Below are 22,158 nucleotides of genomic sequence, written 5' to 3'. Positions count from 1 at the left end.
GAGGCACCGAAGGGCAGCAAGGGCAACGCCCGCGCCCTCCAAACAACTGGTGGTGCCGACACCTAGGGACCAACCGCACATACCGAAGAAGGTCTACTCTGATTGCCGACACCGGCTTAACGATCGGGAGGCAGAGAGACAGAGATCCCCGATCAGGATTAGCGCTCGACTACGGGAATCCCGGATGAACGCCGGGGGAAGTAAGTCACCATTCGGAAGGTCCAAGGATTGAACTCCACGGAGTCTGCATCCGAATATATCCCTTCCGATGCGCAAACGTCCACCTACCGTTCGGTATCAACTCAATACTTGGGGGATAACTCCGTGAGCCCGCGAAGGCGCTTAGAAGACTATGATGCCGAAGGAATCCCAAGCCGAGACCCTGTTGTCCGACTCCTTTTTCAGAAGGTCCAGAAAATGGAAAACGACAAGGCTCGCTCCCAGGAACCAGAGTGGGGAAAGCTTCGGCCCGGGCCGTTCACGGGACGCATCCGTCGCTCTCGGCAGGATCGGGAAGTGCAGCCCTTGCGCATACCCTTCTACACTGGCACCGAAGATCCTTTAACCCACCTTCATTCATTTCAGTCTGCCATCGGATGCAAGGGTCTGAGCGACGAGGGGCAGTGCCTGCTATTCCCATCTTCACTTACCGAGGCAGCCCTAAATTGGTTCTACCGTCTGGAGCCGGAAACGGTGGATTCTTTCGACGAGCTGAAGCAGATCTTCCTCAATCACTTCATGATCCAAACGGACCGCCTTTACTCTGCCGATGATCTGTACACGATTCGGCAGAGAGAGGACGAGCCACTGAGAGAGTATGCGGCGCGTTTCAGTCACGAGTACTCAAGGTGTCCGGAAACAGATGATAGGGCAGCCTACGGCGCCTTCAAGAGTGGCCTTCGGTCCTCGCATTTCCGATACCTAGTACACAGCAGCAACTGGCGCACGTATGATGAGCTGATGAAGCAGGCGGCGGTGCACGCCAAGGCCGAGTACTTCAACTCAAAACCAAGCGCTTCGGCACGCCGAGAGGATGCCAAGCCAAGCGCTTATCCTGCGAAGGCGCCATCCTACGATAGGACCGACTCATATTCGGCGGGCCATAAGCGGAAAGATAACCGTGACGATCGGAGAGATCAGCCAAAGAAAGGGAAAGGTCGGTATGGTCACAACGACAACCGAGGACCCCTGCCCAACCGTGACCACGGCAACGAGGTCTTCACCCTGCTGAATACCACGTATGAAACCGTTCTGATGAACGAACAGGAGGCCATACCGAAGCCGAATGTTAGAAGACCCAATCGGCAAGACAACCGGGAGACCGGTAAATTCTGCCGATACCATCAGCACAACAGCCACAACACGGAAGATTGTATAAGTTTGAGAAAGATTGTGGAGCGGCTGATCCGAGAGGGGAAACTGGACCAGTATATCGCCCGGCAGCCATCGGCGCCGGTGCCGAACCCTCCTCGGCAGATAAACATGATCAGCACTATCAGCGGAGGACCTACCGTTGCGGGGACGAGCCACCGTTCGATGAAACAGTATGTGCGTGCCGCGCAGTTCCCTCAGGTGCTCGGAATAGAGATGAATCGGTTCCAGGAAACACCAAAAGTTCGTTGGGAGCCGATCACATTTTGCCAAGAGGAAGAAGAGGGAATCCTCTATCCCCACGACGACCCAATGATCATCCGAGCTGAAATTGCCGATTACGATGTAGGGCGAGTGCTGATCGATACCGGGAGCTCCGTGAGCGTAATCTTTGCTGAAGCTTTCAGAGAGATGGGAATCAATGACAACCAAGTCGACCGGCAGTTGACACCTCTGTTAAGCTTCTCTGGAGACTTGGTCCAACCAATCGGTAGTGTCAGACTGCCAATTACATTTGGCACGGCGCCGAGAAAAGCAACAACGTACGATCAGTTCCTCATCGTCGACTGCCCGACGGCATACAACGTTATCGTTGGCCGAACGGCACTGACGAGGATCAAGGCGCATCTTTCGCCCCACATGCTGTTGATGAAGTTCCCTACCCCGAACGGCACGGGGGCAATCCGGGGAAATCAATTCAGCGCGCGGACTTGCTACGCTACGGCGCTCAAGGCAACCTCGTTCATACTCCCCAACGAGACCATGACGGTGCAGGGTTTACCGAACGGTACTGGACCGGTTGACGACCCTAGAGATGAATCTCCCACCCCTCACACACAACCTGCCGAAGAATTGGAGACCATAACCTTGAGCGATGAGCAGCCCGATCGACAGGTTAGAATCGGCACTAGACTCACTGCGAACCTCCGAACGCAATTCATAGACTTCTTGCGGCATCATTCGGAAGTTTTCGCATGGTCTTACGAGGACATGCCCGGCATCGCCCCGGACGTGATTAGCCATAAACTCACCATCTCCTCCGCCTATAAGCCCGTAAGGCAGAAGCGCCGATCATACGATGCCGAACGGTATGAGGCGATGCGCACGGAAGTCGAGAAACTTCAAACCATCGGTTTCATCCGGGAAGCAACGTATCCGGTATGGCTTGCCAACTCCGTCATGGTAAGAAAGTCCACGGGCGGGTGGCGGATGTGCCAAGACTATACCGACCTCAACAAGGCCTGCCCGAAGGACAGCTTTCCGTTGCCACGGATAGACCAGCTCGTGGATGCCACTGCCGGCCACGAACTGCTGAGCTTTATGGATGCCTACTCCGGCTATAACCAGATATTCATGCACCCTCCCGACAGCGAACATACCGCATTCATAACGGACAAAGGGTTGTACTGTTATAATGTCATGCCGTTCGGTCTGAAGAACGCGGGGGCAACTTATCAAAGGCTCGTCAACAAAATCTTCGCCGGTTACATCGGCAACATCATGGAGGTTTATGTTGACGACATGTTGGTAAAAAGCAGAACTGCCGAGGATCACCTGCAGAACTTATCGATCATGTTCGGCATACTAAAAGACTACAGGATGAGGCTGAACCCGAAGAAATGCGCCTTCGGTGTATCTTCCGGGAAATTCCTCGGATTCATGATCAGTCAGAGGGGGATTGAGGCGAATCCCGAGAAAATAAAGGCAATCATCGATATGGAGAGGCCGAAGACGACGAAGGACATTCAGAGCCTTACCGGACGCGTGGCCGCCCTGACCCGCTTCATATCGAAGGCTACCGATAAATGTGTACCGTTCTTCAAAGCCTTGAAAGGGGGCAAACGGGATATCACATGGACTGCCGAATGCGATAACGCATTTCAAGCCCTGAAGAACTACATGAGCAAAGCCCCCCTTTTGTCAAAACCGCTGCCTGGGGAAATTCTCTACCTCTACCTTTCGGTATCCGGAACTGCCGTCAGCTCGGTACTAATTCGGAAGCCAGAGAAGGCAGAATTACCAATTTTCTACGTCAGCAAGGCACTCCAGAGCGCGGAACTTCGGTATCCACCATTAGAGCAGCTGGCTCTAGCCCTTGTTGTCTCGGCACGAAGACTTCGGCCATACTTCCAGGCACACGGGATCAAAGTCCTGACCAACCAACCCCTCCGGCAAGTCCTCCAAAAACCAGAAATTTCGGGCCGATTGATCAAATGGGCGATCGAACTGGGCGATCGAACTCGGGGAATTTGACATACAGTTCGTTCCGAGGCCCGCGGAGAAGGGCCAGGCTGTTGCCGATTTTATCTCCGAGCTTACCCCAGCGACAGTACAACCGACATCTGAGGCAATTATCGAGACCATCTTGCCGGATCAACCAGGCGCCGAACGCCTCGACACATCAACTCCCGTCTGGGGTTTGCACGTCGATGGCTCGGCAAACCAGCAAGGATGCGGAGCGGGCTTGGTGCTGACAACACCGGACGGACTCAAAATCGAGTACGCCCTCCGATTCGACTTCCGGACATCCAACAATGAAGCGGAATACGAAGCCCTCTTGGCCGGCCTTCGGTTGGCCAAAAGCATGAATGCAAAGCAAATCCGAATTCACAGCGACTCCCAGCTCATTGTGAACCAGGTAACGGCAGACTTCGCCGCCAAGGATGCCTCCATGTACGCCTACCTTTCAACCGCCCATCGGCTACTCCGAAGTTTCCAAGCATACGAGATCAAACAGATCCCCAGAGGCGAAAACAGCCATGCCGATGCTTTGGCAAGACTCGCTTCGGCGATAAACGACAAAGTCGGAAGAAAGGTACCAGTGGAGATTCTTGCCCAACCGAGCACGGTAACCTCCGAAGCGTGTGCCGTACGGTATGAAGACACTTGGATGTCTCCCATCTACCTATACCTGACGAACGGTACCCTTCATGAGGATAAAGCCCAGGCCAGAAAGCTGAGATACCGATCAGCAAGATACACGGTTATCAACGACGTACTCTACAAGCGCGGCTACACTACCCCGTATCTCAAATGCCTCACGGCAGAGCAAGGGGAGTACATCCTTCGGGAGATTCACAGCGGTGTGTGTGGCGACCATTCCGGGTCCCGATCTCTCGCCTACAAAGTCTTTCGGCAGGGATACTTTTGGCCAACCATGCATCAGGACGCCAATACACTGGTGAAGAGGTGTGACAAATGCCAGCGCTTCGGTAATGTCCCACATATCCCTGCTGAACCTCTCACCCCGATTGTAAGTCCTTGGCCTTTCGCACAATGGGGACTGGACCTGATTGGCCCAATGCCGCAAGGCAAGGGGCAGGCAAAATATGCAGTGGTTGCCGTTGACTACTTCACCAAATGGGTAGAAGCCGAACCTCTTGCAACCATAACGGCGGCAAAGATTGAAGATTTCGTCTGGACTCACATATGTTGCCGATTCGGTATCCCATATGCTATCATTACCGATAACGGCAGGCAATTCGATTCGGAACTCTTCAGGCATTTTTGCACCCGTTTGAAAATCAACTTGTTTTTTGCATCGCCGGCCCATCCCCAGTCAAACGGTCAGGTCGAAGCAATAAACAAAATAGTGAAGAAACTGCTGAAACGGCAGTTGGACAAGGCAAAAGGAGCCTGGCCGAAAAAGCTTCCCGAGGCACTGTGGGCCATTCGAACGTCTTACCGAACGTCCACTGGGGAAACCCCTTTTTCTATGGCCTTTGGATCGGAAGCAGTGGTACCCGTGGAAATCGGCGAACCTTCCTACCGAACGGAAGCCTTCGCACCGAAGGAGAACGAGGAGGCCATGTCTCTAAGCCTTGACCTACTCGAGGAGCACCGAGCGCAGGCCAGCCTTCGGAATGAAGCCTACAAACAGCGTGTGTCTCGGTATTACGACTCTAGGGTCAGACCCCGCTCTTTCCGAATCGGGGACTGGGTCATGCGCAAGGTATCGCTTGCGACGAAGGATACCGCGGAAGGAACCCTCGGACCTTCCTGGGAAGGACCATATGAAGTCATCGGTATCCTTCGCTCGGGAACTTATCGACTAAGAGGCACCAACGGCAAGGCTCTCGGCCATCCTTGGAACGTAGAACATCTCAAGTACTACTACAAGTGACCTAGCCTACGGCAGGTTTGAACTGTAATTACTCGATGTATTTATTTTATTGGAATTAATAGAAAGCCCTCGGCACTATTACTTAAGCCTTCCTTTGATTATCATTTTTGCCCACGGCAACTAAATGTTAACATCCCACGGCAGTCTATACTAGCCTACGGCAACGAATGACTGTTCAAATCTTACCCTACAGATCCCTTCGGGACTTGTCAAAATTCAATAACGTCCTTATTAGCCTACGGCAATAAGTAACTTTAGACCAGCAGTTAGCCTACGGCAACTAGCAGTTATAATTTTCGAAAATTGATTCTAAATGATCTACCGGCAATTAGCCCACGGCAATTAGCAATTATAAGATTTGGACAATTGATGGTTGAATTAAAAAAAAAAAAAAGCATAAATTTGAATTAGAAGATGCCCTCGGCATCAATGTGTTCGGGACAAACAGAAAATGAAAGCTAAGCTATTACAAAGATGCAAAAAAGAACGCCCTCAAGCGGCAGCTTCGTCTCCGGCAGCAGCCTCGGCAGACCCGGGCCCCTCAGCAGCCTCCTCCCCATCGTAGTTCTCGATCATTTCCTCTGTTAGTCCTTCGGGAAGGGGAGGGGGATCGGCAGCAAAATTGAGGTTCAGCTTCTGGCCAGGGTTGTACCGCTTGAATCGGTACAACATATCCGCCATCTCAGAGCCAACTTCCCCGTCCAGCAGGGCAGCGAACTCCTCCGACGAACGGTATCCCTGGATTGCCGTTTTAACGGCAGCCTCAACCTCCGCAGCTTTGGTCTGCTCGGATTCTTGCATGGCGTCCTGTATCGCCTCAGAAACGGCCTCGGCATCACGCACTGCTGCCCGTGCAGCCTCCAGAGCCGCCCGCACTGCCTCCAGCTCAGCCCGCGCCTCGCCCGCCATCGCTTCCGAAGCAAGGGCACGCCTTTCGGCAGCCTCTTTCTCCTTCAGTAGCTGGGCGTGTGCCTGGATAGCTTTGCCAGCTTCGGCGACCTTTGCTCTGCCGTCATCATAGGCCCTCTTCGCCTTTTCGGCAGCGGAGATGGCCCGCTTGACGCAGAGCCACATCTCCATGGACGCCTGCACACAGAGCAGATAGTTAGAAACCCCACTTAAGTAAAAGAATTAAGAAATGACAACCAAGGGTGAGATCCTTACCGCCGCTTGCAGTCGGAAGGCGCGTCCAGCCTGCTCCCGCAGAAGCTTCTTCGGCAACTCGTCAACCTCGGGCAGCTCCATTTGAGATCCGAGGATCATATGGTTGACGAATTGTACCGTCTTCGACGGACAGGCGATCGTGACGGCCTCGGTAGGCCCGTCCTCATCCTCGGCCGCGAAGACGGCCCTTGAAGCCTCCGAAGGGCGGCTCCGTTTGGAAGCTGGCGAGGCCTCCAAGTCCACCATCACCGGCCGTTTGCCGGCGGCCTTTGAAGCGGTAGCTTCTGCATCCGGCTGCCTTGGGACTTGACCCTCGGCAGTAGGCAGGGCAGCGGTTTCGGAGCTCAACTGCCGCAGACGCTCCGAGAGGACCACGTCCTCGGGATCCGTCTCTTGCCGAACGGCAGGGGGCTCGAGTTGTTTTTTCTTCTTCTTCTCGAGGCCCATCATAAGGCGCCGCCTCGAAGATTCGTTCATCTTCTTGGCCTCGGCAACCTTCCTCGAGTCCGTCACTGGTTAAATGCAACCAATCAGTCAGCGTGCATGCAAAAATTGGAAACCATAGAGGGAAAACCCAACTAGTATACTTACTCTCGGCGGGGTTGACAAGTCTGGCTCTGATGAGATTGTCGGTGAAGAGGAAACGCGGATACACTCGCTCGGCAGCAGGTACCTTCAGCCTCACCCTGTCAATCTGCCAAACCTGACCTTGCGTAGGAGTCGGCTGCTTGAGTTTGCCTGTCCGAAGAAAGAATCAGTAGCAGATATAAAAAGGAATAAAAAGTAAGACAGCCTACCGATCGGCAACTAGGAACCCTACCGGCGGGTTGGAAAGTCGTGGGCACAGGGAACTGCGGGCGTACTCCCGACGGCGATTCCCAATCCCCGGAGAGTAGAACCCGCCGATTCCTCCACGACTTCTGGGAAGTCGGCACCGAGCTGATGAAGTGCCCCTGCTCGGAAGCCTTCAGGCAGTTCGCCTGAACCCAGCCACCATGGTCGGCACTCTTTGATTTGGTGATGCTGTAGAGATGGGAGAATTGCTCGTAGGAGGGCTCCCCCTCCCCGGCAATCCCAAATGCCGTTATCACCCCCATCAGGGCCACCCAGAAGTTGGGGTTGTATTGGCCCGGGGCGTACCCGATCTGGGCTAGGATCTTCTGGACGGCAGGCTGCAACGGCAACCTGACCCCTTGCACCAGCATATCGGTGAAGAAGGCGACTTCACCGTCCCCGGGTTCGCTAAGGCATTCCGTAGGGCTCGGAATCCTCATCTTCACCGAATCTGGAATGAGGTATTCGGCCCTAATCTTTTGGAGCTCCCGTTCGGTGATCTTATTCGGCTCTAAATAGTCGACCCCGAATAGAGCTCTCTTCGGCACGCCCACCGGTATCCTAGACCGCTCCCGATGGACAATTGTTATCCTTGGCCGAGAGGGACCAGCAATGATCTCATCTCGACCAGAGGTAGAAGCCTCCGGCAGGGGATCGGGGGTACCAAATCGGGTACCGTCTTTGAAGACTGCGGCCAGCGGAAGCGGCTGCCCCGTCATCAGCCCCTTGCCGACGCCATGAGCAGGAACGGAGTTCACCTCCTCACCGATAATTCTAACATTGGTGTCCTCTTGGCCCTCGGTATCAAAGCTCACGGCCAAACTAGAAGTGTCCCAGCCCGATGATAACTCTTCATCGAATGCGTTGGGCTCACTGCCGAAGGAGGACTCGCTAGAAGACATCTACAAGAAAAAGGAAAAAGGGTGGCTAAGGTTCTGTAATGAACTACCCTACCGATGTCTAAGCCACTACCTATAGTCCGCTAGACTACCGGACGAAAGCTCCTAAGACGATCGGCCGGGCCTATACTACGAAGACATGCACGAAATACGAGAATCAAAAGAAAATTGAGGGTACCGAACGGTATTTTACCTCGTGTAGTATGGTAGCTTTGGTTGCCGTTCAAACGCTTCGGAAATCGCCCTGATTACCGATAATTCGCGTGAAAATCGCCTCGATTGCCGGAAACTCGCGCGAAAATCGCCTTGTTTGCCGTTAACACTCTTCGGAAATCGCCTACGCAGAGCTCTCGCTTCAATTCTCAAATGCAAAGTGAGTTTTGCGCCTGGAGCAACCTCTATTTATAGGGAGATGGCTGCAACGGTACGCCTCGGGAAACCAAACGGCTCATAATTGCAGCCGTCAGACGTCACTTCGCTAGCCACGTGTCACTTAACGGGTGGCGATGTGGGCTGCACGCCGGGTGCAGAAGACGAAGCGTCTCTGCACGCCCGGTGCAGAAGACGAAGAGTCTCCATGCGCCAGGCACGGGAAACGAGGCGTCTCTGCCCTCTCTCCTCTGAGCATCGGCGACCCATCGGATCCCAGGGGAACCTTCCCCAAGCGAACTTGCCGAACGGCAGGACAGCTACGAACCTTCAGGGGAGAACCAAATTCCCTTCCGAAGAACCTTCGGAAGAGAACTTGGGGGACTACTGTTTATACCGCATATTAACGACCAATGACCACCTGACACGTGGACGGAACAACTTAACACTACAAGCCCTTCGGCAAGGACCACTACCGAATCATACGCATCTTGTGCTTTTGCTCTTGGACACGTGTCATGCCCACAATCCACTCCTACAGTCCCACATCGGAGATTCCAAAATAAGCACACCTCCCAAGGCCTATATAAGGAGACCCCTATTCCCAAAAGAAGGGACAGAACGATCAACGGTACGCTATCGCTTGATCTGTAATCTGATATTTACTAAATCCGTACTTATTTAAGCATCGGAGAGCCTTCGGCCGGTACCGCACCGGTACCCCAAGGTCTTACCGAACGTTCCTTTTTGCAGGAACTTGATCTTCCGAAGACTAACTCCCTTCCGAAGAGCACAATATCACTAAGTTGGGCGAACCACGTGTCAAACCACTTTTTCGCATCAACAACAGGCACACATGAAACTGATTGCAGAGTTTTGAATACAGGAATGTGACTTCCTGAACGATTTCTGGGCTTCGAATATTTGAAATGTCATTTAAGGCCAGGGGGAAAAAGTAAGTTTATAAGTAGAGCTGTCCAAGTTCCTCAGTAGCTTCTAATCCTCTAGTTGCTGCCTCTCATTTTCGCATACTTTTCCACCCCGAATATTGTTTTCCTGTTTTTAAAATTTTTACCCTCTATTGAAAATCACTCATAACAAGACTATTAACATTCAGTTTGAGCATGCTCAGATGATTGAGAATTTGAGAGTTTAACTGATGTGCAGCGGAGATCGCTAAGTTGGATGTGTGAAAAGGAACTTGTAGTTGGAAGCTCTTGCAAATGAGCTCCCTATCAGGTTCTCATCCAAGGTGGTTTCAATTGACGAATCGGGCTACTTTAATCTGGTTCATCTTGCTGCCAAGGTAGACTAATCAGATGAAAAGTTGATCGTTCAAATTTTAACACCTTAACATATCTATGAACTTTTAGCATCTGGTGCATAAGAACATCTCAACCTTGATAGCTGCACATTGTACACCATTAACTATATGAAGTTCTTATTGGTGAGAGAATGCAAAGCCTTTCCATCCACCGTTATCAATTTGTTTTAGGATGGATGTTCTAATTCTTTCGATTATACGTATAAGTATGTTGAATCTAATCACTTACAATATCAACGCCTTTATTGAAAAGGTCTTGGTTGGGTGTGATGGACTGAACTCCGTGGTTGCGAAATGGCTTGGCTTCAAACAGCCGGCATTTACAGGGAGATCTGCTATTAGAGGTCGTGCCGACTTCAAGAGCCCTCATGGTTTTGATCCCATTTTCATGTGGTTCTTTGGGAATGGTGTTAGATCTGGTGTCATCCCTTGTCATGACAAAACTGTTTATTGGTACTACACTTGGGTTCCTTCCAGCCAAGGTATAATTTATAATACAAAATAATTATAATAATAAAACAAAAGAAATGCCTAGGCCCCGATTAATCCTCTAGGCGGTAGGCCCTTGTCACCTGCCTACCGCCTAGCAATTTTTCGAACATTACTGCATGATGAATGAGGGATGTGTTGTTTTTGGTCCACATTTCCTATATGTGATGTCTTTGCCTTTTTGTTAAAGAGCCCTCGTTTTGACTGCCCATGTTACACCAATATTGTCCTCAACTTAATTATCTTTTCCAAGTTCAGGTATAGGGAAAGGTTAAGGGGTAGGGTTACAGTTCCTATGGAATGCAACAACGGAGGACATAAATACGAGTATTTCTTACGTGTCCAGAACTTTTACGGGTTGTTAAACATCATACAGCTGCCAAATGGTGAAAGCCAAAATATACGAACGAATTGATGTGGCTTTTGATGCCAGTCAAATGCATGTGTGACAATAAGGAAACGTGATATTTGTGAAATAGAACCATAAACCATTCAGATTTTTTAAAATGTCACTTAATTGATACCAAAAACTAAACACATAAGCAGAACATAATGACAATTGTGACAACTTCACAACATGAAGATGGATACTTTTGTACTACACAGCAAAAGGAAGAGAGAGTTGAAGATGGATGAACGGCTCTTTGTCTTGCATAACCACAACATCAGTAATCTTCACTTCCCCCCTCTTCATCATCTACACCTTCAGCACCAACCTCCTCGTAATCTTTCTCTAGAGCAGCCAGATCTTCACGAGCTTCAGAAAACTCTCCTTCTTCCATGCCTTCACCAACATACCAGTGAACGAATGCCCTCTTCGAATACATGAGATCAAATTTGTGGTCAATGCGTGAGAACACCTCAGCCACTGCTGTGTTGTTGCTGATCATGCACACTGCTCGCTGCACCTTGGCAAGATCACCCCCTGGTACAACTGTCGGAGGCTGATAGTTAATGCCACATTTGAAGCCTGTTGGGCACCTGCAGAATCCAGCCACAAAAGTCATTAGATCAACAACCTTGGATATAATTTTAAAAAAAAAGAAAAATAAACAAATTACTATTTTTTCTTCTTAGGCATTGTTCTTACCAGTCAACAAACTGTACAGTCCTTTTTGTTTTGATAGTAGCAACTGCGGCATTAACATCCTTGGGGACAACATCCCCCCTGTACATTAAGCAGCAGGCCATGTATTTTCCATGCCTGGGATCACACTTGGCCATCATGCTTGAGGGCTCAAAAACTGCATTTGTGATCTCAGGGATAGAGATCTGCTCGTGGTATGCCTTTTCAGCTGAGATAACAGGAGCATATGAGGAAAGCATGAAATGAATGCGGGGATATGGTACGAGGTTAGTCTGGAACTCTGTGACATCAACATTAATGGCTCCATCAAATCTCAATGATGTTGTCAAAGATGATATGACTTGCGATATCAATCTGTTCAGATTGGTGTATGTTGGTCTCTCGATGTCTAGAGATCTCCTGCAAATGTCATAGATAGCTTCATTGTCCAAGAGCACAGATACATCTGTGTGTTCAAGGAGGGAATGTGTAGAGAGAACACTATTGTAAGGCTCGACAACTGCTGTTGAAACCTGTAATGCAAAAGAAATAAGCAACAGATGAGCTCCACATTATTGAACTGGTTAGTGCTGTTATTTTTATTGTATCGGATATAAGCTAACATATAAATAGAAATATTCTTCAATAACAGAACAGTCTAGAAGAAATGTTTGAGGATGGCCATTTCTAAAATCCTGTTTCATCTGCCAAGCGTGAATAAGAAACTGCATAAACTTATGCAGGTGAGCAGAAAATCATAATATTTGTAGCTGTAAGTACCTGCGGAGAAGGATAGATGGTGAATCCAAGCTTTGACTTCTTTCCATAATCTACAGACAACCGTTCTAACAGCAAGGACCCCAAACCAGAACCAGTACCACCACCAACAGCATTGAACACCAAAAATCCTTGTAAACCAGTGCAATTATCGGCCAATTTCCTTACTCGATCAAGGCAGAGATCTACAATTTCCTTTCCGACTGCAGAAGGCAACCATAAAGGCTAAATCAATGAGATTAACGTAATAAAAGAGTTCACTAATGTAATTTAGATGCAGGATTTATTACCTGTATAGTGTCCTCTTGCAAAATTATTAGCAGCATCTTCTTTCCCAGAAATGAGCTGCTCGGGGTGGAAGAGTTGGCGGTAAGTCCCAGTCCTTACTTCATCAATAACAGTTGGTTCCAAATCGACAAATATGGCCCTAGGGACATGCTTGCCTGATCCAGTCTCACTGAAGAAGGTATTGAAAGCGTCGCGGCCAACACCCACTGAGGCATCACTTTGAAGACACAAAACCATAACTTTCCATTAGGCACTCAATTATCTACACATTCAAACTTCAAATTGCAAGCACATGGACAACACAAAACACAGTTTTGAATGGGCCAACAAATTTAAAAGCTTCAGTTCACATTTCAAGCGCCTCATTGTCTGATGTTATTAAAAAAAATCCATGAACTCAGAGGAAAAAAAAAATCAATAGAGTTTTACTCATTACTATTATTTTTAAATGAACAAAGTTTTATCATTACTATTATAGTACCTCTCACAAAACCATAGAATATCAAGCTAAGTTCCTTGATGCTGTCTCAATTGAAGACATATCAGTTACAACAACCTTGCAAAGAATGCAAATACACACCATCCATCAATCGGATTGAAGTGAAATCTATTGTATTTGTTTTATGCTGCTTACAGTTTTCAATTGAATACATATCCAAAATCCCATTCTTCAGTTTAGATCCATTCAAAAGAATTCCACCCGAAACTCCAACAAAATACCAATGCAATATATAGATTCATCGACAAATAAAGAGATAAATAAAGTAACAAATCTGCAATCCTTAGTATATTATACACAGGAAGATCTCAAACACCTACATATTAAAAGACAACTATGCCAAGAAAGCCCAATAATCAATAAATTAATAGTAAAGTCAGACTCAAAAACATATTCATCATCTACCATTAGACAAAACCCACAGAAAATTACATTCAAACACACACAAACAAGTATATAAATTATGGAAAATATATATATAAATTTTTTTAAAAAAGTACATAAACTGACCTGGGCATCTGACCATCGGGTTGAATTCCATGCTCAAGACAATAGAGTTCCCAACATGAATTCCCCACCTGAATTCCAGCCTGCCCAATATGTATGCTTATAATCTCCCTCATCTCTTTTGCTTCGATCCTTTCGTTTCTCTGAAAAAAATTGAAACTATTTGAACCGAACGCGTCTCTCTCCCTCTCTCTCTCTCTGTTGGTGTTGTGTGGGTGTATGAAGGTGTGGGTTTTGTGTGTGTGTTTTGCCCTTTTTCGATAAAATGGGAATGGACAAAGATTTGAAGTCCGCTGCTAAAAAAGGCAAAATAGACAGCTCTCCCTCCCCTCTGCCATTTGGCGCCAGGCTAACCCTGGGTCCCACCTCCCCTCCCGTCAACATTTTCGGTTGACTTATGTCTATTGACTCCTTTGCCCTTTTCGGATATGACCAAGAAAAGAACGGGTCATGTGCTGCCGACTCACTCATGCAGTGCAGGTGCAGGTGCAGGTGCAGGAGGATCGAAAATTGCTATAATAAGATGGGGTTGGTTTTGAGAAGCAAGGGCAATATGGGTAAGTTGGAAAAGTTGGCGGACCCAGCTTGTCCATGTGCAAGCAAGCCAAAGCGTCTTTCAAGTGTGATTAGCTGTTGTTGTTAGTACTGCTGGAGCCTCGATGGAATGGATGTAGCATTTCTCATATTATAATCTTTATTTCTTAACACACCATGATACCATCCACTTTCCTATGTTTTCTTTTCTCCAAATATTTTTCACAAAAAGTATATAAGTTTGTTTTGAGTATGTAAGAGTAATTTACACATCAAAGATACATAGATGAGTGCAACTTTTCAATTATTAAAACTGAAAATTCACGGTGATATTATGAAGGTTGAAAGCTAGGCTGTCTACTCACCCATTAATTAATCAATTAATGTTAATGTATGACATTGGCATGTTTTTTTTTTTTTTTAACGAAAAAGAGTTCAATTACAAAGCAAAACCACCCGGGCATGCAGGCCCGAATAAATCGAAATAAATGGAAGAGGAACACGTCAGAAGAAGACCATTCTCCCAAATCTTGGACCGCGAAAGACTATGACCCAAATTAGCAAGGCCATCAGCTATAAAGTTTGCTTCCCTATAAAGTCATGGGCCATGGTTCAACGGGCTTTCAAAATTGCAGACATTGTTTTCAATGGCCGGGCTTCAAAATTGCATACATATAGAATATGCAGGTACCGGCACAGTCAACATATAATAATATAAAGCGTTGCTCTTTTGGGAAGGGACATTTGTTCGTTGTCCAATTTAATGAGTATAATCGTCTTAATGAAATGACTAATAGTAAGTAATTCTTACATTATACGTTGTCCAATTTAATGAGCATACTCTCAATTCCGATAAGAGCATCAATTGCGGGATAGATTAGTATATCAGTCCTCTTGCAGTTCATGTAAGTTTGAATTTCTATTCTCGTAAATTATAAATAATTTAGAATATCATTTTTTTTTGGGTTAAAATATTAACAAGAACAACCAACACAAAAAAGTGACATACCTGGCAACTTGCATGCCATATAACGCACGAACAAACACTCTTTCTTATTTAATCACCAATCTCTGAAGTTGTGAAACATGACATATGAAATGAGTAGGTCGAAAAGTTTATGAGAATATATTGAAGTTGATTATTTATCATATTCACATACATAGAGGGACCATGACCACGTCACCACGTGTACTGAAACAAAAATCCAACCATCTTTTTGGCTGGTGTGGTGTGTGAGAGTAAATGCTCTAAATATTACACCACCACAGGGACAACTTTGTCATTTATAGGATTGGTTGGATAAGCTGAGCTGAGGCTCTCCGATCTCGTGTGCGTGCGTGAGGCGGGCAAATGGGCAATTGGGCGTCATTGATCCCAACCTTTGATTTTCCCAAAATACCCTCCCAACATCACTTCATTTATTTATTTATTTATTTTGCAAGGCATCAAATTATCAATCCCCCGAAAAGATCGTCACTTTTGTAATATGCATGAATCAACATAGTTTCAACGTCATTTCCCATTTCCCATTTCCCATTTCCATTCCCACAATGAGCTCAATCTATTGGAAAATTAAATTACTTACTTGCCCCTTCCCCAGTTGCTTAGATTGTTATATTTACAAAAGTGACTTTACATGTAGACTGTAGTCTAAGCCAAGCAATGAAAAATATATATTAATGCATTAACCCAACAATTAAATTAAAAAAACTTCCCTCCTCCTCATTAGAGTCTTAACAGAAAGTCAATGTTGCTACACTCCCTCTCTCTCTCTCTCTCTCTCAGGTTTGTTTGAAAGGGGAAAGAAAAAGGCAACACCAACCCACAACTAGTGGAATGACGGCTCTATCCATGTGTTTATAATAAAATGTGACCTAGATTTCAGATTCAAAATGCAATATATTATATTGAGGTGATTTCATATTAATCACATTGTATTCAATTGAAAACAAAAACAAAAAAACTACATCGTAATCAAAATGCAGTAGTAATGACATTTGGAAATGTTTAAACTTAGAGCTCACTAGTCAACTAAATTTAAAATTCTTCCGAATCTGAAAATAGTGATTTAACATAAATGATTTGAATTATGACAACAAACTTTGTCGTAACTTAAATCATTTACTTTAACCTCTTTATATCCAAAAAAGACCTTATAACTATTTGACTCAATCAATTTTCAATTTTGCATTTTAGAGCATTTCCAAAGGTTTAGGAAGCCTCTTAACTAAATAAGGAGGAGATGGAGATAAATCAGTTCTAATGTGCTCCCTATTCTACCCTTCAATCAACAATCCAATTTTGACTCCCTACTTTGGAGGAGACAGTAGAGAGAAAACGTGATTCTATCTGACACATGTTTTAATTTATTTATTTTTTACAATAACATTTTGTTCTTTTTTCAAAGTCCTCAGTTGAATCAAAATAAGTGTTCTATTGGTTGAAGATATTATAGTGTATTGGCAATTAAAAACATCAACATCAAGCTTGGTTTGTATATTCTATATCAATTGGAAAAGCAAGCAAGGAATAAAATTGTTGCCCTAGCTGCACGAAAACAACAGGTTATTTTTGACATATTGGTTGTTTTCCATAGAGTTGGTTTTATTATATTCTTCCTAGTTTTGGTTTTATTTTTGTAATATTTTGGAGTTTTGAATATGATTTCGTGGATTTGATTTTTGAGACAATGTAGTGGAAGCATATAAAGTTTTGTTGGGAGATTAATAAATGGCGTAGAACTAGCGAACTCTATCGCGGAGGTGGCCATTCACAGTGTTATCAATTTAGGTGTAAATGGGGAATTATATAATTGCATTCGCATTTATACTTTTATTATTGAATAATTATTAATTTTTGGGTTTAGTTATAATGTAAGCATAGACAAATAATTAATAACCAACTAATTGTAGAATAGTCGGCCGAAAACATACTTGATGAGGGTGATTTGATTTGATCCAATTGTAGGATAGTCAGTCAGATTTTTATTTATTTATGAAATTGCTATTTTATTTGTTATTAATTTTTATTTTCACAATCAATTTGATTTTAAACCTTTTGTACAAAGGAAAAAAAAGAGCATTTTCCTATCGAGAAAAAGAATAGTGTGGAATAAATCAAATAATTTGACAATCAAGTAAAGTCACCAACCTTTAAAACACAGTCGGCCTTAAAAAAAAGGTGGTTCTCTGACATTGTAATTTGGTAGACATCCAAGGTCATACAATAAACTTGTCCATTTTCATTTTCATTTTTAATTATAATAATTTTCAGGTCGTGAGGAAAGCGAGGAGGAAGAGGGTTTGTTGTGGGTGCAGTGTACTCTGTTAAATTGCCTCTTTGCTTTCCTTTGTTTTCTCCTCTTCTGCAACTCCAAAGCAGCCTCCTTGTAACCCATCTCCCCTTTCTCTCCCTTCGAGCTCTCACTAACTCACTTCAAATCCAAATATGGGAGACAAAAATAAGCCCAAGTCTGGTGTTTGGCCCACCATTAAGCCCTTCGTCAATGGCGGAACCTCTGGTATGCTTGCTACCTGTGTTATCCAACCAGTCGATATGATCAAGGTATGAATTTAGCGATTTGTATTAAACCCATGTTTGTTATTTCGTGTTAACTGGTTCCCACTTTAATTTTTGAGCTGATAACGAGTTTCTTTGATGATTTTTAGATCTGCGATTTCTGGGTCTTTTTGAAAGGTTTTGTTTTGTTTAGTGCAGTAATGTGGTTAAATGGGGCTGACGCGGTAATGGTTCTTCTTATCTTGGGTTGGTGCAGGTGAGAATTCAATTGGGTCAGGGATCAGCGGCCCAGGTCACCAGGACCATGATTAAGGAGGAGGGTATCGGTGCTTTGTATAAGGTATGTATTTTAAACGTGATTAGAACTTGAGTTTTGTTTCATGTATCTTGTTGATCCATTGCTGAAATGAGGTTTTGAATCAAGTGATGATGCTTCTAAGATCCGTTAAAGTGGAGGACCTTATATAGATTTGAATTTGTACCAGTAAAGTTTCTTACTTTTAGGTATGGAGTATGATTCAGGCTCTCACTGCCAATCAGAGATGCATGATGTTTTGATTCAAGCTATAATGTTAGGTTAGGCTGAGCGAGATTATATAGGTTGTTTCATCATTTACAAGTTGAGACATTAACATATACTTCAGTTGGGAGGTGAGTATTTATGTGTAAGGATCTTCATTGAAGTTTTATGCTGAATATAAAAAGAAAGATAAGTCCTTTCTGCAGTATCACTTGATACAATTTCAAATAGTACACATTACCAAGCCATCATCAAATTCATCGTCTTTTTAAGTTTTAGTACATCGTTGAATTTAACTAACATCACAAGTTTTGTCATTTTATATTACATCCGACCAATTTGTATTCCAAATCCCTTCTCTCTGATTCACAGATCCAAATTCAATTTGAGGTATTTTTTGTCAGATTTGAGGTTCAAAATGTGGATGAATGTTTTTTTATTGACATAAGTTTTTGTTTTTGTTTTTGTTTTTGTTTGATTGATTGGCTTAAGTTCATATGTTACAATATTTGTTTCTCTAAACGGAAATCCTATGAGCAGGGACTCTCTGCTGGACTGCTAAGACAAGCTACATATACTACAGCTCGTCTTGGATCATTCAGGTGGGTCTTTTGCAGCATTCAGACTTAAGTGAAATTGTATAATCTATATTTTATAGCTTTTAAATTTGTTTATTTAAAGCTTCACATACGTTTGGTTTCATTTTCTTGATATTGTTAAGTAAGTTTATCATGTGGTATTTTCATTTATATGTACATTGTTTATTAGATAATAACATTGTTAATCTGATAAACTTGTTTAGGATTCTGACAAACAAAGCAATTGAGGCCAATGATGGGAAGCCCCTGCCTCTATACCAGAAAGCCTTGTGTGGGCTAACTGCTGGTGCCATTGGAGCATCTGTTGGAAGTCCAGCAGATTTAGCACTCATTCGTATGCAGGCCGATGCCACTTTGCCTGCTGCTCAGCGCCGTCACTACACAAATGCTTTCCATGCTCTCTATCGTATTGTTTCAGATGAAGGGGTTTTGGCACTTTGGAAAGGTGCAGGCCCTACTGTAGTTAGAGCAATGGCATTAAACATGGGAATGCTTGCTTCTTATGATCAAAGTGTTGAGTTTTTCAAGGATTCCCTTGGATTTGGTGAAGCTACTACAGTCTTGGGTAAGATTTTTTGCAAGTACTATAAATGTGATTGTTTTTTACTTTAGACTATTTTGGGTGTAATTGAAATGAGGTTTTATTTGGCTAACTTTTACTGATTTCAGAACTATTTATTCAATCTACTCTGTATATTTGACTAATCCTCTTTGTGAGGAATCCAGTATTGTTAACACGGAATGAAGAGTGATCGACTTCATATGTTAGGGCAGGTTTTCCTTTTATGTGAGGAAAGATTTGGAGTGAGCACTGTAGTTAAGCTAGCCAAAACACCCTGTTTGTGTTTTTATAATTCCAAACTTTACTATTAAATAACATTGTTTTCAATAACTACGAATGTTGGTGGTTGATTTGTTGACAATTTGGACAGATTTTCTTGGCTGAACCTTATTATGACCTTATGCCCACATACAGATGTTGAGTTCATCTTGTTTATATTGTGAATTTTAATAGTTAAGGGGTATTGATGATGATCCTCTCTCTCTCTCTCTCTCTGCTTACACTTGGTTTCATACATCCCGTTCCCTCTGTTTCATTGTTAAAATATGCTTATGCTGAATTGACATGTGCTTGCTTGCTCTTTGTAGGTGCCAGTACTGTTTCAGGATTTTTTGCTGCTGCTTGCAGTTTGCCCTTTGATTATGTGAAAACCCAAATTCAGAAAATGCAACCTGATGCCCAGGGAAAGTATCCATACACTGGCTCTTTTGATTGTGCCATGAAAACCCTGAAAGCAGGAGGACCATTGAAATTTTACACTGGGTTTCCAGTATATTGTGTTAGAATTGCCCCCCATGTCATGGTACTCTCTCTCTCTCTCTCTCATTCATTTTGATTTTGTTGGGGGAACAAGGGTGTTTCATTTAGTTTCAATTGCTGACACATTTTGATTGATGATATTCTGATTGGTTGGTGTTTAATTATGCAGATGACATGGATTTTCCTCAACCAGATCCAGAAGTTGGAAGCAAACTTTGGGTTGTAGTTTTCTTCCCGGACGGATATTTTGGCTGGAGTTGAGTTCAAACTTCAAACAATAATTTTTTCTAGTTGTGTTGTAGTCCCGTTTCTGCGATTTGACGTTTTCAACGTCGAACAAATATTGGAAAATTTTTATAGCGGGGTTGGAGTAGGATTACTGAATTTATGGTATTTGTACTTGTAATTTTTAGGGTGTGATTGGAATAGGATATTACACCCCCTTATGATTCTGAAGCTGAGAACTTGAGAGAGATCGTCTCATTAGGCACAATTGGACGAATGCAGAAGAGAAATAAATTTTGTACACCACACTATAAAACAGGGGTTTGACGTTTTGAGCATCAAGTATTTGCCATCGTTTTCACCGTCTACAAATTGATAGTTTCTTCCTTCTGGTTAAGTTTAGAGTTTTAGTGCATCACCTCAAAAATGATTTCTGTCTGCTTTAGGCAGTGTAGTGGAAGGAATGCTTCTTACTATTGACTATTGAGGATCGTCATTCCGTTTCCATCTACTCCATTTAACCAAAATTAAAGAACTCTCATTAATACAAGTAAAAAAAAAATTGGCACTAATGCTGTTTGTTTCTCCTCCTTCGTGAAAACATAAGGGACAATTGGGTAAAAATTCTTCCTGGACTACTTGAATTTCCAGGCATTATTATCTTTACCAAAACTGAATTTCCTGGGTGTTTGATTTTATGCTACCCAACTTTTGCAGTTCTTTTATCGTTTTATGCCTTGTTAGAGTAGGTTGAGTCTCTATAATAAGGTTCCGACTTCTGCCATAGCTCTGATTGTTAAAGAGTACATTTTTGTTGGTTGAGTCTCGCTCTGTTTGATATGGTTAAAGAAAAAGGATAGCATTCTCCATTACAAGGTATAAAACAAAACCGATATAGTCCAACTTGTATATGTGTCCTTTATAGACCTTTTAAATTTTAGAACATTAGCAGTTCATGCTTGATGAGCCAACGAAGTAGTATTATTGTTTCTTTTTTGGGAATATGTTCTTCTTGAGGTCCTAACAGTATCGTGGTTATCTAGCATGTAATAATTGTAATTTGTCAACTCATCTGTGCACACTGCATGTTAATAAATGGCAGATGTGGGTAGCTTTTTCTACCCTCTACATGGTCGGGCTTGTGGTTTGGGGTTCGATTCCTTGGGTACCTATCTAGCTATTTGCTAGAATTTGTTTCTTGCCCCAGTATTTAATTTAATACATCCAATTTTGTCTCAGTTTAACCTCTTTCCTTTTCCTCTCGTATTTATTTGTAATGTAATTTAGTTATCTTTTTTATTCAGGTGCAAGTGCTATTTCAGCATTCTTTGCTGCAGCATGCAGTTTGCCGGTAAAACACATACATTTAGCCTCTATAAAAAGTGGACATGCTAGAACCTCCCTGGAGTGTGCCCTTGAAATTCTGAAATCAAGAGGACCCCTTGGATTCTTTTCAGGAGTTTCTGTTTGTCTTCTCCGTGCAGCACCTCCTATCATGGGACTCTCTCTTTTTCTCTCACACACACAAACACACAAACGCGCACAAGCATGCACACACATTTATTTGTTAGTGATTGCCTGCTGCATGATTTTGCAGACTACATGGTTTGTTTTAGAAAGGATCCGGGAACTCGAATCGTCAATTGGACTGTTGCAATCTGATTAGCACAAGTCTGCAATGAGATTTGAAGTTAGTTTGGCCAAATTGTATCAGTGCTTTGCCACTCTT

At 44.2% G+C, this 22,158-nt stretch overlaps 2 protein-coding genes across 3 annotated transcripts; one reads left to right on the top strand and one right to left on the bottom strand.

The window, feature by feature from the left end:
• Positions 1-11,017: 11,017 nt before the first annotated feature.
• LOC117629770 (tubulin alpha-3 chain) lies at positions 11,018-13,963 on the bottom strand. 2 transcript variants are annotated; one of them, XM_034362369.1, is made up of 5 exons: positions 13,714-13,963; positions 12,707-12,921; positions 12,420-12,619; positions 11,664-12,172; positions 11,018-11,554 (listed from the first exon to the last, which is right to left on the bottom strand). In XM_034362369.1, the coding sequence occupies exons 1-5, from the start codon at positions 13,824-13,826 to the stop codon at positions 11,239-11,241; spliced, it is 1,353 nt and encodes a 450-aa protein (XP_034218260.1). In that variant the 5' UTR covers positions 13,827-13,963; the 3' UTR covers positions 11,018-11,238. The 2 variants fall into 2 exon arrangements, with proteins under 2 accessions (XP_034218260.1, XP_034218261.1); XM_034362370.1 differs by having other exon boundaries at positions 12,707-12,910; positions 13,714-13,827.
• A 3,407-nt stretch (positions 13,964-17,370) lies between these two features.
• LOC117630095 (mitochondrial dicarboxylate/tricarboxylate transporter DTC) lies at positions 17,371-20,774 on the top strand. Its single transcript, XM_034362832.1, has 6 exons — positions 17,371-17,809; positions 18,021-18,104; positions 18,825-18,886; positions 19,087-19,448; positions 20,033-20,247; positions 20,374-20,774. Exons 1-6 carry the CDS (start codon positions 17,693-17,695, stop codon positions 20,428-20,430), a joined length of 897 nt encoding a protein of 298 aa, XP_034218723.1. The 5' UTR covers positions 17,371-17,692; the 3' UTR covers positions 20,431-20,774.
• The last annotated feature ends 1,384 nt before the right edge of the window (positions 20,775-22,158 follow it).

The sequence above is a fragment of the Prunus dulcis genome, chromosome 6 (assembly GCF_902201215.1).
Source record: "Prunus dulcis chromosome 6, ALMONDv2, whole genome shotgun sequence".
NCBI lineage: Eukaryota > Viridiplantae > Streptophyta > Magnoliopsida > Rosales > Rosaceae > Prunus > Prunus dulcis.
The sequence above is the reverse complement of the archived record's forward strand: the minus strand, read 5'-3'. Positions and strand labels throughout refer to the sequence as shown.